At 46.9% G+C, this 18,519-nt stretch overlaps 2 protein-coding genes across 2 annotated transcripts; both read right to left on the bottom strand.

The window, feature by feature from the left end:
• Positions 1-24: 24 nt before the first annotated feature.
• On the bottom strand, positions 25-18,360 carry Snx32 (sorting nexin 32). The gene is made up of 13 exons (XM_052714864.1): positions 18,092-18,360; positions 3,622-3,726; positions 3,280-3,390; positions 3,058-3,179; positions 2,765-2,888; positions 2,507-2,611; positions 2,274-2,379; positions 2,111-2,186; positions 1,872-1,911; positions 1,047-1,133; positions 794-953; positions 631-716; positions 25-393 (listed from the first exon to the last, which is right to left on the bottom strand). Exons 1-13 carry the CDS (start codon positions 18,128-18,130, stop codon positions 340-342), a joined length of 1,215 nt encoding a protein of 404 aa, XP_052570824.1. The 5' UTR covers positions 18,131-18,360; the 3' UTR covers positions 25-339.
• LOC128095672 (non-structural maintenance of chromosomes element 3 homolog) lies at positions 3,622-11,572 on the bottom strand. The gene is made up of 2 exons (XM_052714866.1): positions 8,510-11,572; positions 3,622-3,726 (listed from the first exon to the last, which is right to left on the bottom strand). Exon 1 carries the CDS (start codon positions 10,952-10,954, stop codon positions 10,094-10,096), a length of 861 nt encoding a protein of 286 aa, XP_052570826.1. The 5' UTR covers positions 10,955-11,572; the 3' UTR covers positions 3,622-3,726; positions 8,510-10,093.
• Positions 18,361-18,519: the final 159 nt, after the last annotated feature.

Here is an 18,519-nt window from a genome sequence, read left to right as displayed (position 1 = left end):
GTAAAGGCAAGCAGATCCCCTGGCTATAAAACCAGGCTGTTTATTTGTAAAGAACAGATGGGAATTCAAAAGCCAGAGGTGGGGTGGAGGTGTGGAGACTTGACTAAGCCTGCTGTGAGGAAGGCTAGGGTCCCTGGAAACTGCTTACCTGTGGCCACTCGTGTCCCCCGTGCTGCCCTGTCAGGCAGGCCAATTGTCTTTGGGGCCTGGGTTTGAGGAAAAAGGTTCCTGAGTGGGGTATGGCTACTGGCTGCTTTGGTAGAGAAGGGGGCATCTCTAGGGGAGATGGTAGGAGGTGAGGACTCTTGTCAATGAAGATCTCAGTAGCATCTTGTTTCACTAGGGCTCCCCCTTAAGGGCAACAAGGGTGTTCCGCAGAAGCAGTGTGCTGGCCTGCAGGAGAGAAGTCCTTTGAGGGCTGGTGCTGTTGTATCATTGCTCAGCCTCCAGGTCCCCTTCCTACCACCCAGGGAAGAGGGAAAATCCTGGCCCCAGGAGTGGAGGCATTCCCTTGACCTTAGGCCTGGCTGTACACTGCTGCTTACCATCATCACCCCCCACCCCCCCATGAGGAAGAAGAGCGGAACAGCTCATGGAGGGGGGAGTGGGCAGTGAGTGGTCCCTCCTCACCTTGGCGTGTTTGAGTTCCAGCTCTGCCAACTCAATGAGATTCTTACGGAAAGAGGAGACCCGGCGGGACTTGAAGTTCATGAGCTCTGGAGAGAAGAGTGAAAAGGAATAAGAACGGTCAATGTGGTGGTTCACTGGGGCCATGCCAGGCTTCAGGGCTCACCCTGCTTGGCGGAGTCAGAGAGGCGCTCAAAGCGCTGGCAGCACAGCTGTTGGTGGCTCTCTGCTGGTCGCACTTCCCGGTTCCTTGTACGAGCTTTGTCCAGTGCCTTGTTGGCGTTCTCGTAGTCAGCCAGTGCCCGAAGCCGCCGGTACAGCAGGTCCTGAGGCCATCAGCACAGATGACTGTTGCCATGGGTTTTGCCGCCTGCCCTCCCCACATGGCCTCCATCCCTGAGTACCGAGGGCCACCTCACCTTGGCTGCCTGTGAGTCTCGCATGTAGTATCTCAGCATGTCAGACAGCTTCAGGTCCTCATCAGAGGCGACCCGGCCTTCCAGCTTCTGTGTCAGGAAGGTGAGACTGGGAAGGGGCTTGAGAAAGGGACTAAAGGGTTGGAGGTCCTTCCTCTACATGTCCAGGAGAGAACTGCTTGGTGACCACTGTGGATCAGGCTCTGAGTTTCAGAGGGCAGGCCAGGGAAGTGTGTGTATGTGTGTACAAGCCTAGTGAACCACATATTCAGTTGGTTACATAGGCAAAGCAGAGTAGGGTGGCCATGACCAGATCACAAAAAACCCCAAAGGGCACACTAAGGGCCCTGCATCTTGGGTAGGTTCTGAGGTGGACAAGGCCCTTAAGCACACATTTCAGAGAGACTGGCATACTCCATGAACTTTGGAAGAGTTTGAGGATTATGTATCTCAACAGAATGTTGGTGGCTCAAGGCAGTCTTCCAGAGGTGTGTGGTACTTTGTGCCTTGCTCCCACCCCTCACCCATTTCATACACTCACTTAGAATGGCATGCTTTTTGCATTTCCTTAATATTTTTTTTTTTGTTTTTGAAAACAGGATTTCTTTGTTGTAGGCTTAGCTGTCCCAGAACTCACTCTGTAGACCAGGCTGGCTGGCCTCAAACTTTAGAGATCTATCTGCCTCTGCCTCCCAGGTGCTGGGATTAAAGGTGTGCACTACCACAGCCTGGCTCCATTCCATTTCTTTGTAAAGCAGTCTAGAGTGGGAGCCACCCATCCCAGAAGGCTCTCCACAGAAGTCCCTGAGTGCAGAAGGTGGCACTTACCCTCAGTCGTTCAAAGAGCTCGGCCAGCTTCAGGAAGCTCCTGGGAGGTGGAAGGCAGGAATCTGGGGGCAGCTCAAGGCCTCTCTGCCCTCAAACCCTCCTCAGAATCTCTCCCATAACCGCTTCAGAAGCTTCTGCACAACCCCTTTCCCCAACCTGGATTTCTGTAGAGTGCACACACCTCATGGGTACACACAGTATTGGAGGCACGGGGAGAGGATAAGGATGTGAGTCCTTACCTCTTGAGCTGGCTGACTTCCCGGCTTCCGAGACTGCTCAGCGCAGTAGATATAGGTATATAGTCATCTGCCAGGCCTGTTGGAGGACAATCCAGTCAGAGCCCCTAAATCTACAGGTCAAGCCCCCCCCCCCCCATGGTGTGGGCCCTTCAACCCCTCATACACTTGTGCGAGTGCATAACCCGGTCAGCCCTCTGGCAGGCATCTCGGATTCGGTTGTGGTATTCTACTAGGAAGCTCCTCTCATGCTCAAAGAAGTCATCTACCTCCTAAAGGATGGAAAAAACACTTCTTATCCAGTTATCAGGAGCATGGTGGCACCAACGCCCAGTGTGTCACCCTGGCAGCCCAGGGTAGGCCCAACCAGTGGCTTCCCTCCCACAGCCCGAGGGTCACCTTGAGCCCTGATATGCCAGTGATGAGGACTTCATCTGCAGATCTGACGATGTTCCTCAGGAAACCTCCCAAGACCTCCTTCCTGTTCTTCTCTCGAACACTCAACTAAGCACACGGGGGAGGGGGAGGTACTAGTGTGGGGCATTGGTACCTTCTACCCTGGTCAAATGCCACCCACACAGGGAGCAAACTGAGAGAAATTCTCAGGCCTGATTCCCCAGCCCTGGTCTCAGATCCCAGCATTCTCAACCAGCTCACATCCTGGCTGTATTCCAAGAAGACAGAGAAGTTGTGATCATGACGCAGGGTGGGATGGGCTGCCAGGCGCTGCAGGAAGACTTCATGCATTGCAACAGTCTTCTTAAAGATGGCCAAGTACTCCCTGTAGGAGCATGGGCAGCTTGACAACCACACTGGGCTCCCATCGTCACAGCTCCCCCTCTCCCTCAGCAGACCTGGGCCCAGAGGTCAGGCTCTCTGGACATGTGTCAGAGTTGGAGAAGAAACCCTGGGGCTCTGGGGATGGGGAGGGATGGGGTTTGGACACTCACGTCTCTAGCTCCTGCTTCATCTTGGCAAACTCTTCCCGGGTGATGGAGCTGTCTCCCTCACCCAACTTCTGCAGCTTCTCCCTTGAAGCCTCAAAGTCTGGCCTGGGAGGGGCTGGAGGAATCTGCTCAAAGGAGGGATGGATTGCCAAGGAGGCCATCAAAGCCTGTGTCCTAACCCATGTTCCCGGCCTGCCCTCACAGCCCAGCCCAGCCCCTCCTCACAATGAGGCCAGCATACTCCTCGTTGTCCACATAGGTGTCGTGTAGCCAGATGAATTCTTCGTGCTGCCGAACCACTGAGAACTCAGGCTGGGCAAACTGAGGGAGGCCACTCTGGAAGCCCAGAGACCTGCATAAGAGCTCATCTCCCCCAAAAGCTGCCCTCACCAAACCTGCTCACCAAACCTGCTCAGCACCCACTTTTGGCATTCCCATCCTGCACCCCATGTGAAACCTGTGATTTCATTCAGGAAGGTGGCGCCTCAGCTCAGGGCTGACAGCTTCCTAAGGGGCAGAAGCTGCACTGGTTCTGCCTCCCGTCTCCTGGCCAACAGGCCACCTTACCTTGGTTTGAACAGTGAACTTCACTTTGTCCCGCTCACTCACTGCATCAGAAATCTCCACCTGTAAGGAGCTGTCTCCCTGCAGATCCACCGGCACGGAGGAAGGCTGCGGGGTGACAGGGCCAAGTGAGGAATGAAGCTGCTTTGTCCTCCTCCCTCTCCGGAGACCCCGCTCAGAGCGGCACCATTACCAACCAAACATTTCCCCGGCTCCCACCCTCAGAGGCAGGCAGAATGCCTTCATTGCTCTTGAAGGCCCTAAGTCCTCACGTCTGTCAGGTATGAGAACTGCTTTTTTACAGGACCTGAATAGGTTTTAAGTTGCCTTTGTGCTGGGCAGTGGTGGCACACATCTTTAATCCCAGCACTCTGGAAGCAGAGGCAGGAGGATCTTTGTGAATTTGAGGCCAGCCTGGTCTACAGAGCGAGTTCCTGAACAACCAGGGCTACACAGAGAAACCCTGTTTTGAAAGACTTAAAAAAAAAAAAAAAAAAAAAAAAAAGCCTTTGTAAGCCTGGCTTGGTGTCTTGTACCTATAATCACAGTATTTGGGAAAATGAGACAGGAGGACTGCTGTAAGTTTAAGGCCAGCCTGGGGTTAAATATAATAATGAATTTCAGTCAGGCCTGGGCTACAGAGTGAGATCCTGACCCAAGCAAAATAAAACAGCTGGGAGTAGAGTTACAAGTGAAAGGGCCTGGAGTTCCAGGACAGCGGATGTGCGACATTTTCCTTTGCCATGCGAGCAGCGTTACTAGAGGAATGCACGTCAGGACTACACATGGGGTTTCGACTTCTGTTACCCATTGAACAACAGATTATGCTCTTACCAGGGATTTGGATTTTTTTTTTTAAGACAGCATCTTACTATGTAGCCCTGACTGGCCTGGAACTTGATATATAGATCAGGCTGGCCTTTAACTCATAGCAATCCTTCTGTCTTGGCCTCAGTATTAGGATTCAGGCAATAAGCCATTGTGCCCAGCTTCCTATATTTTATATTATTACTACTACTATTATTATTATTTCTGTGGTGCTGGGCATGGACTCATGCCTCATACTTGCAAAGCAAATGTTCTACCACTGATCTAAGCTCCAGCCTTAGTTATTTTATTTCGGTTATATACTTATTTATTTTTTGAAACAAGGTTACTTTGTGTAGCTCATTGCCTGCCTGGAACTCTATGTAGTTCAGGCTGACCTCAAACTCAGAGATCTGCCTGCCTCTGCCTCCCCAGGGCTGGGATTAAAGGCATGGGTTACTACAACCAGCACTACTTCTATAAATAACTATAATACCTTGCTAAATTTGTCATTAGTTTTTAGACTTTTGGATTTATTGTTATGTAACCTATGTTAAGTAAGTTTTACTCTTTCCAGTCTTTGTTCCCTGTTCCTGACTTACTAGTCCTCCACTACCATGCGTAAGAGATAGGTACCGTGATCAAGGAAACCCTTGGTGGTTTCTCGTCCTAGACAATGACTTCCCAGCTGGGTGTGGCAAAGCACACCGTCACTTGGGAGGTGCAGGCACGAAGATCAAGAGTTCAAGCCCATAATAACTTCAAGAGGCTGTGGACAGAGTTCAAGGCCAGTCTGACCCACGTGAAACACTAGCTCATAAGAAGGAAGGAGAGCTGAACGGTGGATGCGACAGCTCAAGTGGTGATGTCACCTGCTGCCAAGCGTGAGTCCAATGTGACCTCCAGGAGCTACTCAGAAGGCGAGAACAGCTCCCTCAAATTCCCCTCTCACCTCCACATACTTGTGGTGGTTTGAGAGAAAATAGCCCCAGAGGGTGTGGCACTAGGTACTGGGTGGTTCTGTGTGTCAACTTGACACACACTAGAGTCATCAGAGGACGGAGCCTCAGCTGAGGAAATGCCCCTTGAGATCCAGCTGTAAGGCATTTTCTCAATTAGTGATCAATGCGGGAGGGCCCAGCCCATCATGGGTGGGGCCATCCCTGGGCTGCTGGTCCTGGATTCTAAAAGAATATGAGCTGAGTGAGCCATGGGAAGCAAGCCAGTAAGCAGCTCCCCTCCATGGCTCTGCATCAGCTCCTGTCTCCAGGATCCTGCCCTTAATGAGTTCCTGTCCTGACTTCCTTTGATAATGAACAGTAATATGGAAGTGTAAGCCTAATAAACCCTTTTCTCCCCAACTTGCTTTTTGGTCATGGTGTTTTGTCATAGTAATAGTAACCCTAACTAAGATACACTATTAGGAAGTATGGCCTTGTTGGAGGTGTACCTTGTTGATGGAAGTGTGTCACTGTGGGGGTGGTCTTAGAGGTTTCCTATGCTCAAGTTATATCCAGTGTCTCAGACCACTTCCTGTTGTCTGTGGGATCAAGATGTAGCCCCTTCTGCATTCTTAGCTCCTTCTCCAGCACCATGTCTGTCTGCATGCTGCCATGCCCCACCATGATGATAATGGACTAAACCTCTGAAACTGTAAGCAAGCCTTCCAATTAAATGTTTTCCTTTATAAGAGTAGCTGTGGCTGGGTGGTGGTGGTGCATGCCTTTAATCCCAGCATTTAGGAGGCAGAGCAGGTGGATCTTTGTGAGTTCGAGGCCTGCCTGGTCTACAGAGTGAGTTCCAGGACAGCCAGGACTGTTTCACAGAGAAACCCTGTCTAAAAAAAAAAAAAAAAAAAAAAAAAAGTAGCTTTGGTCATGGTATTTCTTTCCAGCAATAGAACCCCAAAGACAGAAGTTGGTACCAGGGATTAAGGATCATGATAGACCTGACCATGTTTTTGTTTGGAAAATTTGGACTTTGATACTTTGGGTTAGAAAAGCAGTGGAATGCTTTAAGCATTGCTTAATGGGCCATACTAGTAGGAGCATGGAAGACAGAGGTGCTGAGAATGATCTGAACTGTGGGATCTGGCTCAAGAGGTTTCAGAGGAGAAGAATTTTAGTATGTTGCCTAGAGATTGTTCTTGTGATATTTTGGTGAAGAATGTGGCTGCTTTTTGCCCTTGTCTGAAGAGTCTGCCTGAGGCTAAAATGAAGAGATTTGGATTAACTCCATTAACTGAGGCAAAGAAAATGTCAACACAGCCTAGTTGTGTGGTCAAATGTACAATTTTAGGAGAAAAGGAGTACCAGGGAGTGGAAATTCTGTGTTCAAGGAGATAAACAGATTAAGAAATGAAATAAAGGCAATAGTGACCTTAGGGCAATATCCTACTCAGCTAAATTTCCACCTTGTGGGAAGGAATTAAGGAAAAGCTTAGAGCTGGGTGTGATAGTGCACACCTTTAATCTCAGTATTCAGAAAGCAGAGGTTGGTGGATCTCTGAGTTTTGAGGCCAGCCTGATCTATAGATCAGTTTCAGGAAGGACAGTCAAGCTGAGGCAGTGAGAGAAACCCTCAAAAGCAGAAAGTGGTAAAGACTGAATGGGGGACCGTGTTCCAGACCCACCCAGTGAGCAGCAGAACTTAGCAGCTTTGGCCACGTGGTTCTGGAGTTAAGAATAGAAGAAATGGGCTGTGGAATTTGCCTCTGCGACTAAGGGAAGCCACTGAGACCAGGCATGTGTCAGGGGTGTCCCTGAATGGAGGCCTAGAGAGACCATTTTGTGAAGCTGTGAAGAAGCCTGGATTGCCTTGGAGACCCCAAGATGTTAGAGATGCCAGAGTTGTGCGATACCTGCTGAGGAGAGCAGCTAACAGGGAGCAGCACAATATGTTGGAAGTATGTGATCTCCTTTTTTATTTTTATTTTAAAGGAGATTACAGTTAAAAGACTGCATGAGCCAGGCACACACACCTTTAATCCCAGCACTCTGGAGGCAGAGGCAGGTGGATCTCTGTGAGTTTGAGGCCAGCCTGGTCTACAGAACGAGTTCCAGGATAAGCTCCAAAGCTACACAGAGAAACCCTGCCTCGAAAAAACCAAGAGAGAGAGAGAGATTGCATGAATCTCAGAAGAGGATTTGAACTTTAGACTTTTAAATAGGTTTGAGACTGTTATAGACAATGGGGACTTTTGAAGTTGGACTGAATGCATTTTTGCATTATGATATGGCTATAAGCCTTTGGGGGCCAGGGAATAGAATGTGGTGGTTTGAAAGAAAATGACCCCCAAAGGGAGTGGCACTATTAGGAAGTGTGGCCTTGTTGGAGGAAGTGTGTCATTGTGGGAGTGAGCTTTGAGGTCTCCTTTGCTTACTACACTCAGTGTCTCAGACCACTTGCTATTGTGTGTGGGGTCAAGACATAGCTCCTTCTCCAGCACCATGCCTGCTTATATGCCGCCATGTCCTGCCATGATGATAACAGAGTAAACCTCTGGATCTATAAGCCACCCCAATTAAATGTTTTCCTTTATAAGAGTTGCCATGGTGTCTCCTCACAGCAATAAAAACCCTAAGACACTTGTCATAGCACCCCCCAATAAATAAATAAAAATGTAACTATAAAGAAAACAGGGGCTAGAGATGGATAGATGGCCAATGCTCAGGAGCACTGGCTGACTCGAATTCAGTTCTCAGCACTGATACTCACAACCATCTCTAACTTCAATTTCAAGGCATCCAACACCCTCTTCTGACCTCCTGAGGGCACCAGGCAGGCACATGGTGAACACAGATACATGAAGGCAAAACACTCAAATGCATAGAATAAACCAAAATTAATTTTAAAAAGTTTAAAGAAAAAAATGCTTTCAAAATCCAGTGCTGGGGCCAGCAGGAAGGCTCTGCGGCTATGGCACTTGTCTTGAAAGCTTAATGGAACCACGTAAAGAGGAAAGGAAAGAAAGGACTACGGAGCTGTTCTCTGACGTGCTATGGCATCACATGTACACACATACACACACACAACAATTTTTTAAAAAAAAAACAATAACCAAACAGAAGGTATACTTACCTACCTTTTGTCATATTAATGATGCTCCTTAGATGCCTGCTGATTTTTATTAAATTTCTCTCTCAGGATAATTTTGTGGATTTTCCTGTTACTCTGCATTAAAATTTTTATTTTGGGGGGGCTGGAGAGATGGCTCAGAGGTTAAGAGCACTGCTTGCTCTTCCAGAGGTCCTGAGTTCAATTCCCAGCAACCACAAGGTGGCTCACAACCATCTGTGTCGAGATCTGGTGCCCTCTTCTGGCCTGCAGGGATATGTGCAGACAGAACACTGTACACATAATAAATAAATAAATCTTTAAAAAAAAATTTTTTTTATTTTGGGGTTCATGAGATGACTCAGCAGTTAAGAGCACTACTACTGCTCTGGAGTTCAATCCCCTGCACCCATATGGCATTTTAAAATAATCTGTAACAGCAGTCCCAGGAAATCCTATGTCTTCTGCACCAGATGTGAACACTGTGCACAGATATACATGTAATAAAACACCCATACACATCAAATAAAATTAAAAATAATGAGAACTGGGGTTCACACACCCATGTCAGGCAGCTAACAACTATCTGTAACTCCAGCTGCAGGGGACCCAACATCTTCTTCTGGCCTCTGAGGGTACCTGATTTCATATGCATATACCCACACACATAGAATTTAAAAATACTTAAAATAAAATGGTTTATTAATATTAGTACTTAGTTTTGTGAGACAGGGTATTGCTATGTAGCCCAGGCTGGCCTGAAACTATGTACCTCAGGCTAGCTTCCAACCCTAGTTAATTTTCCCACCATTGCCTCCAGGGTGCTGAGATTAGAGGTGTGTGACCACCATGCCTGACTCCGCAGCTTTCAAGAGGGGGAAGATCAGGAGTTTGAGATCAACCTGGGTTATATGAGACCCTGTTTAAAAATAACAACTAAAGATAAAAAACCCTGCCAGGGGGTGTAACACAGGCCTTTAATCCCAGCACTCCTTTGGCAGAGGCAGGCGGATCTCTGAGTTTGAGACCAGCCTGGTCTAGAATGAGTTCCAGGACAACCAGAGCTTCACAAGGAAACCGGGTCTCAAGACAAAACACCCAACCAAATATCAGCAGGTAACCTGGCTCAAGGGGTATGGGTGCTTGCCACCAAGCCTGCTCAGATTCCCACATCCCACACTGTGGAAGGTGAGCACTGGCCTCCATAAATTGTCCTGTGACCTCTACACGTGCATGGCACACATATGCATTTACACGCACCATGCACATACAATAATATCTGTAAATGGAAAACAACACATTTCTTTTTTTTCTTTTTCTCGAGAGAGGGCTTCTCTGTGTAGCCCTAGCTGCCCTGGAACTCACTCTGTAGACCAGGCTGGCCTTGAACTCGGAGATCTGCCTGCCTCTGCCACCCGAGTGCTGGGATTAAAGGTGTGTGCCACCATCGCCCAGCACAGGCACAGTATCATAGAATATCACAATTCTAAAAGAAAAAATAAACTGAAACACATCTTAAAGATAATACTTTTTAATAGTTGTGGAAATATGCTCCTTCCACCCCATGTTCCCTATTCTTCTGGCTCATGCTTGGGAATCCCAAGCATTTATTTCAAGAAGTCGGGGCTGGACCACTGGGTTCCTGTCTGACCCTGCTCTGTTCGTCCACCAAAGCCTCACAGTACTGTGTGGGCCATTCCTTGGGATCTTGCTTGTGGACTTTGGCCACAAATTTAAGAACTTTCATCTTACTGATTTCCAGATTTGCTCGTGGACCCCACTGGAGCTCACAGTCCACAGGATCTGTGTGAGGTATCCTTCTGGACACCAGGTAGCGCTGTCTCACGAAGTCTTCAGTAATGAGTTTCTTCGGATCTCCGAAAACTGAATGCTTCTTGGTGGGATACACACCCAAACGACGTAGAAAATCCCAGACTTCGTTTTCTGGGATGCTGTGGCCATTCATAAAGATGAGCCCTAAAATAATCATCAGGAGGCCGGTGGTGGGCGTTCCCTGGTTGCCTCTCACCTCAGCATCCTCCTCCACCGGCTCCAGGGCGTTGACGAGGATGTAGGAGTTGCTCTTGGGTTCGAGTTCTACCAGCTTGTACCCAAACACGTAGTGGAGCTGCTCAGCAGCCAGCTTGAGCAGGTCCGGGAAGATATCCTTGTAGTCTCGGATGATGTGCTTCAGGATACCATTCCGCTTGATGGGGATCTTCCTCTGGTCCTTAATCAGCAAGAACTGCACCAGCTCTGCCACCTTCAACTCCAGCTGCTTCTGAGTCCGGATTTCCGGGGCTGGGGTGGCCTGGGCCCTGCGGAAGGTCGTTGACAAGGTGCCTGCGGTACCCTGCGAGGTGTCTGGGCGTGCGTGCCCACTCGGGACCTCCCCAGGGACACCTGGGCCACAGTGGCGGCCGCTCCTGGGCTGGGCACCAGGGCGGTTCCTGCTTCTTGGTTTTTGCAACATATGACCAGGCAGCGGAGAGACGCTCCTGTAACCGGCAGCACCGGGCAACTGGGGGTCGTTTGCACAGGGCCCCCGCGAGGGGTGGGGGGGCAGGGGCTGCCGGGGTGGGGGTGGGGCGCAACGACAAACCAAGCTTCCTAGTTGGATTTGTGCTGGATCTCATTGGCTGGTTTCAAATGCTGAGCACCTTGCATTCTCAGAATATTGCCTTGCTAAAGAACTACCATCCTGACACATTATCTCACTAAACTAACTTGATCATATTTTACAGTTTGCGTCCTGGTGTGCCTTTCTCCTTTGTGTTGCAATGCCGGGGATGGACCCAAGGCCCTGCACAGGCTAGCAAGTAGCTACTGTTAAGGCTTGGTTTTTCTGTTTGTTTTGATTTAAAAACTATTTTAAAAATTTACATTCACTTATTTATGTATGGGGGCAACATGTGGCAGTCAGAGGACAACTTGGAAGGAGTCAGTTTCCTCCTTCCACCAAGTGGTTTGGGGGATTGAACTCAGGTCATCAGGCTTGGCAGTCTGAGCCAAACTGGCTGTCTGTCCAATCCTCTGGAGTGTTTGGGTTGACTGGCATGAACCATCCGTCACATCTGGACTCTTTTCCCTTTTTTTTTTTTTTTTTTTTTTTTTGTTTTTTGAGACAGGGTTTCTCTGTGTAGCTTTGCGCCTTTCCTGGAACTCGCTTTGGAGACCAGGCTCGCCTCGAACTCACAGAGATCCGCCTGCCTCTGCCTCCCAAGTGCTGGGATTAAAGGCGTGCGCCACCACCACCCGGCTCTTTTCCCTTTTTCTTAAAATGTTTTTGACAATAAGTTTTTGTTTTTGTTCTTTGGAGTTATATGTAGCTGATGACAGCCTCAAACTCTTCACCATGCCTCCATCTGCCAAGTGTTGGCCAATATATGTAATTTAGGATATCCCATTTGCGGGCTAGCTAGATGGCTCCATGGGTAAAAGCACTTGTATAAAACCTGGTGACCTGAGTTTGCTTTCTGGAACTGGAACCCATGGAGGAAAGAGGAAACAGAATCCCAAAGGTTGTCCTTTGATCTCCACACATCTCTCATGGCAGCTCTTCTCTATCTCTGAAGGGACTCTGGCCGGCTTGGGTGTGGAGAGCATGGCTCTGGCAGGCCTTGTCCTTCTCCCCATCCCCTCTGTCTAGCTAAAACCATTAGATTACACTCCTAAAGCTGGCCCCCAAGAATTATTCCCTTATTTGGCCACTTCTTCCTCCTGAGGCTGACTACCAAGGTCCAGCTATCAAACTATTGAAGTCCAGCAATCAAAAGCCCCTTTGCTTCATCTAATTAACATGCCCATTCAAAACACACCACCACATCCTAGCCCATTTCAACACATACCTCCCCTTTTTCTCTTCTTAAATATTACACATGCAAGGCCATTTGTTGCTGTTTTTCCCAGCATCCACATGGCAGCTCACAACTGTCTGTAACTCTAGTTCCAGAGGATCTGACACAGTCTTCTGGCCTCCATGGCATAAAGCATAAATAAATATGGTGCACAGACACACATGCAGACAAAACACTCATACAATGAAACAAAAATTGAAGTCAAAATTCAAAGCACAAGGGAGGCAGAAGCAGGCAGATCTCTATGAGTTTGAGGCCAGCCTGGGCTATAGAATTAGTTGTAGGGCAGTCAAGACTACATAAAGAAACCCTATCTCTAAAACAAAAACCAAAAAACAAAAAAATTAAAACAAAACAAAAAAAGATTAAAAAATTGTTGTATGGCAGAAATGGTGGGCCATATTTTTCTATCAGAGGCAGACCAATCTCTGTGAGTTCAAGGCCAGCTTGAACTTCTTCTGAACTCCATGGGCACTTTTACACACATGTGCATATACTCGAACAGACATAGAGACATTCACACAAATAATAAAAATAAACCTTTGTAACAAAATTAAAAAGGATAAGCAAGACACACGTAAGCATGATGTAGAGGCATGAAATTCCAGCATCCAGTAGGCTGAGGAAGGAGAAGCATGGGCAGAATTCAAGGTAACCTGGGCTACACAGTGAGTCTGGGCTATATTATGAGAAAGAAAAGCAGGGGCTCCAGAGCTGGCTGAGCACTGAGTAACCTGCTGTTCGTCCAGAAGAACAGACACGGTTCCCAATACCCAACACATCAGTGGCTTATAACCCTTTGTAACTCCAGCTCCAGGAGATCTGATACTTCTGGCCTGAGGGCACCTGCACTCACAGGCATATACCACATGCAGACACACACACCTATACACAGTTAAAAGTAATTTTTAAGGCCGGGCGGTGGTGGCGCATGCCTTTAATCCCAGCACTCGGGAGGCAGAGCCAGGCGGATCTCTGTGAGTTCGAGGCCAGCCTGGGCTACCAAGTGAGTTCCAGGAAAGGCGCAAAGCTACACAGAGAAACCCTGTCTCGAAAAACCAAAAAAAAAAAAAAAGTAATTTTTAAGATCTTAAAAAAACCAAAACAGGTGGGAGGCTGGGGTGATAGGTAAAGTGCTTGCTATACAAGCAGGGGGCAGGGGTGGGGAATCCCCAGAACTCATATAAGAGCCAGGTAGGCATGGTACACCATTCATAACCCTAGCTTATGACAGGGAGAGACAGGGAATCTTCAGAGCAGGCTGGCTAGCCAGGTTAGCTCAAATGGCAAACTCTGGGATCAATTAAAAGACATCAACAGGAGCCAGAGAGATGGCTCAGCAGTTAAGAGCATTTGGCTACTCTTCCAGGAGATCCAGATTCAATGTCCAGCATCCACTCGGTGGCTAACAACTGTCTATAACTCCAGTGCCAGGGGATTCTGACTTCCTCCAGCACTGATTGACACAGTGCACAGGCATCATGTAGGCAAACACCCATACCTGTAGGGAGCACTCCTGCAGAGCTGCAGCTGGTTTGATTTGTGTGTGTGTGTGTGTTAGCACCTGGCTTTGATCTGCCTTTTGTGACTGCTACCTTTTGTCTCCATTACCTTCCATTTGAAACATGTCAATCTTGTCTAGCGTTTCCTAAGAGTGCAAAGCTGTGCAGTACTTGGTTGGGGGAGGACTTGGCAAACCAATAGGTCTCCTGATTGAGAATCTGCATTGGCATGGTCCCTTTGGAGAACTTAGAGAAGAGATTTGGGTGTAGGAGACTGACTTGCTAAAGATGGGAACTGGGTAATAATAAAAGCCCTTTGCTAAGTGACAGTGAGTCAATCCGTCAGAGCTGATCCCCCTGCAGCTGAAAAGGCTAAAAATTTCATCCTTAGAGGGCAGTGTCTTCTTTCCTCGGACCTGCGTGAACCCACAGCCGTTACAACACATACACATGAAATAAAAGTAAATATTTTGTAAAAAGACATTAACCTCAGGCCTTCCACATGCACAACCAATACACATTTGAACACTGAACTCACCATACACACATAGCAGGAAAAAAATGGAATCAAGAAAAAAATGCAAAGTAAGATGGTAAGGTTTTAGTCAACTATATATGGGTAATTTCAATAATTATAAATGTCCTAAACATTTCAATTAAAAGCCAAGCATTTACCTGTCTTGAAAAGAAACACAAAAAACAAAAAACAAAAAGCCAAGCATTCCAGCTGGGTATGTTGGCTCAAATATGTAATTACAACCTTTAGGAGGCTAAGCAAGAAGGATTACCAAAGTATGAGGCACAGCAGGACTATATAAGGAGACCCTATCTCAAAAACACAAAAATGACATTCTGTACTTTAAAATAAACTAACACCTATTTTTCTTTTCTTTTTTTCTTTCTTTTTTTGTTTTGTTTTGTTTGAGACAGTTTCTCAGCCTACAGAGTGAGACCTTGCAAGTCAGGATGGCTGATCAGTCTAAGATGCTTCATTCAAAAAACAAAACAAATACAAAAGATAGTGTTGCAGGACAGTGATGGCACATGCCTTCAATCCCAGCACTTGGGAGGCAGAGGCAGGCCAATCTCTGTGAGTTCAAGGCCAGCCTGGTCTACAGAGCAAGTTCCAAGATAGGCAGGGCTATCTTGAAACCCTGTCTCAAAAACAAAAACAAAAACCCACCAAATAAATAAATACAATAATAAAAATAAAATAAAAGATACTATCTATATGAACAAGTTTAGCTCAAATAGATTAGGTGATTTTTCAGGGCTTGGACAAATTCCTTAAAAAAATGCAACCTTATCAAATCTGAAAAAAGTATCTGTAGACTTGCTTATAGGACTGAATGTGCAATTTAAAACCTCTCTAGCCGAGTGGTGATGGCACATGCCTCTAATCCCAGCACTTGGGAGGCAGAGGCAGGTCGATCTCTGTGAGTTCGAGGCCAGCCTGGTCTACAAAACAAGTTCTAGGACAGTTAGGACTGTTACACAGAGAAATTGTGTCTCAGAAAACCAAAATAAATAAATACATAAATGAATTAATTAAATTAAATAAAAAATTAAAACTTCTCCGAAGTTATCTCTAAGTGTAAATATGTCCATAGCTAAATCCCTTGAGGCATTCAGGGAAAAATATCTTATTACATTTGATTTATCTGTTAGTGTATGCATGTGTGTCATGTCAAGTATATAGGTCAGAGGACAGCTTGTAGGAGTCTCACTTTCTATCATGTGGGTTTTGGGATCAAACTTAGGTTATTAGGCTTAGTGGCAAGGGCCTTTACCCACGGAGCCATCTCACTGGCCAGAAATGTCTTTTCTAAAAGTTTCTTTGAATTGACACATTTTTACATATTTTTGGTTACAGTGATGATAATTTGGTATAGGTGTATAATGTGAAATGATCAAATCAGGATAATTAGCATTTTCACCTTTTATTATTATTTTGGTTTTTCAAGACAGGGTTTCTTTGTGTCACCCTGGCTTTCCTGGATCTCGCTCTGTAGACCAGGTTGGTCTCAAACACACAGAGATCTGCCTGCCTCTGCCTTCCTAGTGCTGGGATTGAAGGCGTGTATCACCACTGTCCAGTGAATTTACGTCTTTGTAAAAATTTGTCATTTCTATGTACTGAAAACTTGTACAGGCTTTTTACAAGAAATGGTCATTGTTGTTTTGTTCCGCTCTTTGTTTCATTTTGAGACAGGGTCTCCTTTTGTGGCTCAGGCTGGCTTCTACCTCACAATGTAGTTGAGAATGATCTTGAACTCCTGATCCTCTTGACTCCAACTCCTAAGTGCTAGGATTACAAGTTTGTGCCACTACACCTGGCTCCAGTGTGACATCTGAACATGTACATAAACAGTGTGTAAGACTGGATTGGGTAACAGCATATCCATCCGGAGACGTATATCATTTCTTTGTGCTGCTGGCTCACCTTTTTTTTTTTTTCTCTTTGAGACAGGGTTTCTCTGTGTAGCCCTGGCTGTCCTGGAACTCACTCTGTAGCCCAGGCTGGCCTCAAACTCAGAGATCCACCTGCCTCTGCCTCCCAAGTGCTGGGATTAGAGGCATGCACTACCATTGCCCGGCTGTGTATTACCTTTCTATTATTTTTTTTCTTGTCTTTAATAAGATTAATCAAATATTTTATATTGTTACACTTTCTCCTCGATTATATTTTTGCTTGTATTTATCATCATCATTATTATTGATTAATTTTGAAGTGCTAAGGCTCAAACGGGACCTTGCTAGACAAGCAATGTACCACTAAGACACACTTTCCAAGTCTTTTAGTGTTCCTTTTAATGTCTCTACATTTAATTTAAATTTTTAAATTTTATATGTATGTGTGTGTGCATGAGTATGCACATTTGGGTGCAAGTAACCAAGGAGGCGAGAAGAGGGCACCAGAGCCCCCGTAGCTGGAGTTATAGGCAGCTGGCAACCTCCTGATGTGGGTGCTGAGAACCAAACTCAGATCCTTTGCAAGAGCAGCAAGACCTCTTAACCACTGGTCCTCCCTCCATTTGAAAGATGCACTTTGTGAAGGCAGTATTGAACCTACAGGATGAATATTAAAAAGGATTTTTGGAAAGTATGATCCCTACAAATCTGGAGTACACTCATCAGTTTAATAGTCCAACATACTCTCAGAACATATAGTAACCCATTTGATAAGAGTAACAACCATAACAATACCAATAAGTAACACTTATATTTGGCCTTATAATATGCTAGGCATGGCTCGAATAAAGAAATACATTTATGTACTTATGGCAGTCTCACACTGTAGCTTAGGCAGGCCTCAAACTGGTGGTAATCCTCCTGTCTCACCCTCAAAAGTGCTGGGATTACACTTGGTTTCTAATCACTTTGTAAACATATTCTAAGCATATATATAAACATATGTATACAAATAACATATATATGTATATATATTCTGCTCTTGAGACAAGGTCTCACTACATAGCCTTGGCTGGCCTTGAACTCACAGAGATTTTCCTGCCTCTGCCTCTAGAGTTCCAGGGTTAAAGGTGTGCACCACCATGCCCAGCTATTTATACATATTTTCTAATTTGAACATATGTGAACAGAAAGCCAGGTTCAGCCCCTCTTATTCCTCCAAATTCCACTTGAATCCCACTCTCAACTTCTTGGATTCTCTGACGGTCCCAAGGCAGGCTTTTTGTCCTCACTGCCCCGACTCCCCACATCAAACACAGGCAGCCTAGCTTCTTGGTGCAGAAAGGCCCCTAGTCCCTGGCTTCCTTCTTGATGTTTATCTCTACTCAAATCTACTTTGCTTGGTGGCTGCTTCAGGGAAATGTGACTTCCAGAATGGACCATAGCGGTTCCATCCCCTACCTCTGCCACAGCTCACAGGAGCCTTCAACCCCTACCTCCAGTGCATATTTCTGCAAGTTCCCAAACAACGAAAATCCTCAATAACTACTGAATGAGGCTGAAAGGAAAAAAATGAAGAATGAATGGATGGTCTTATAAATATATGAACACAAATACACAGGTGAGCCTGTAAACTCAACAGGATTCTCTCTCTCTCAGTCACTTGCAGACTGCCTTGTTCTCCCCATCAAGCCAGTAACAATGACGGGTCCGATTCCATCTACGCAGACTGAGGTAAAACCCTGATTATGCAGAGGCCATCGAAGGGCCGCCTTCCCTTGCTTGGTATGGTATGATGGCATGAGGTGGAGTAGGAAGGGGTTGTGCTCCTTCCTTTACCTTACGCTCTTTCCCAGCCTCCTGATGATACTCCTCCATAGTGCTCCTTAGCTGGGACGCACAGCCTGCGCGTTCCAAGAGCTTGGATGAGGGGGCCCTGCAGGGATCCTATCAGCTGACCGACACTCTCTGCCACCTCCCGGCGTGGTTCCTACAGCCTGGAGCTGCTCCTGACTGGGCACCGGGTCTACCACGAGAGCTGCTATTGGCTGTGAGGCCTGTCGATCCTGTGCCAGCTTTTAAGCGGCGCCAGCGAGCCGGTCCAGGATAGGCCAGAGCCTGAGTAGCTCTAGGGTCACAGAGGTCCCGTGCCGGTCCCGTGGGTGGACCCTACAAACGCGGCCGTTCCGGGCCCCGCCTCCTTTTAACCCCATGCGCAGCTGCACATGCGCACTAGTCCATCTTGGCGCCACCGGGCGGTGGGCGGG

This window comes from Peromyscus californicus, unplaced genomic scaffold, assembly GCF_007827085.1.
Source record: "Peromyscus californicus insignis strain IS unplaced genomic scaffold, ASM782708v3 Scaffold_4__1_contigs__length_199733344, whole genome shotgun sequence".
Taxonomy (NCBI): domain Eukaryota; kingdom Metazoa; phylum Chordata; class Mammalia; order Rodentia; family Cricetidae; genus Peromyscus; species Peromyscus californicus.
This window is presented reverse-complemented; position numbering and strand designations above follow the sequence as displayed.

What these genes read in the sequence shown, in the direction of transcription:
- LOC128095672 (XM_052714866.1), bottom strand. Translation starts at nt 10,954, where the DNA reads ATGTTGCAAAAACCAAGAAGCAGGAACCGCCCTGGTGCCCAGCCCAGG.
- Snx32 (XM_052714864.1), bottom strand. Translation starts at nt 18,130, where the DNA reads ATGGAGGAGTATCATCAGGAGGCTGGGAAAGAGCGTAAG. An exon ending in AGTTCACTGTTCAAACCAAG is followed by an intron (nt 3,391 to 3,621) that starts GTAAGGTGGCCT and finishes CTGGGCTTCCAG; the next exon opens with AGTGGCCTCCCTCAGTTTGC. An exon ending in AGCTCTTTGAACGACTGAGG is followed by an intron (nt 1,134 to 1,871) that starts GTAAGTGCCACC and finishes TTCCTGACACAG; the next exon opens with AAGCTGGAAGGCCGGGTCGC.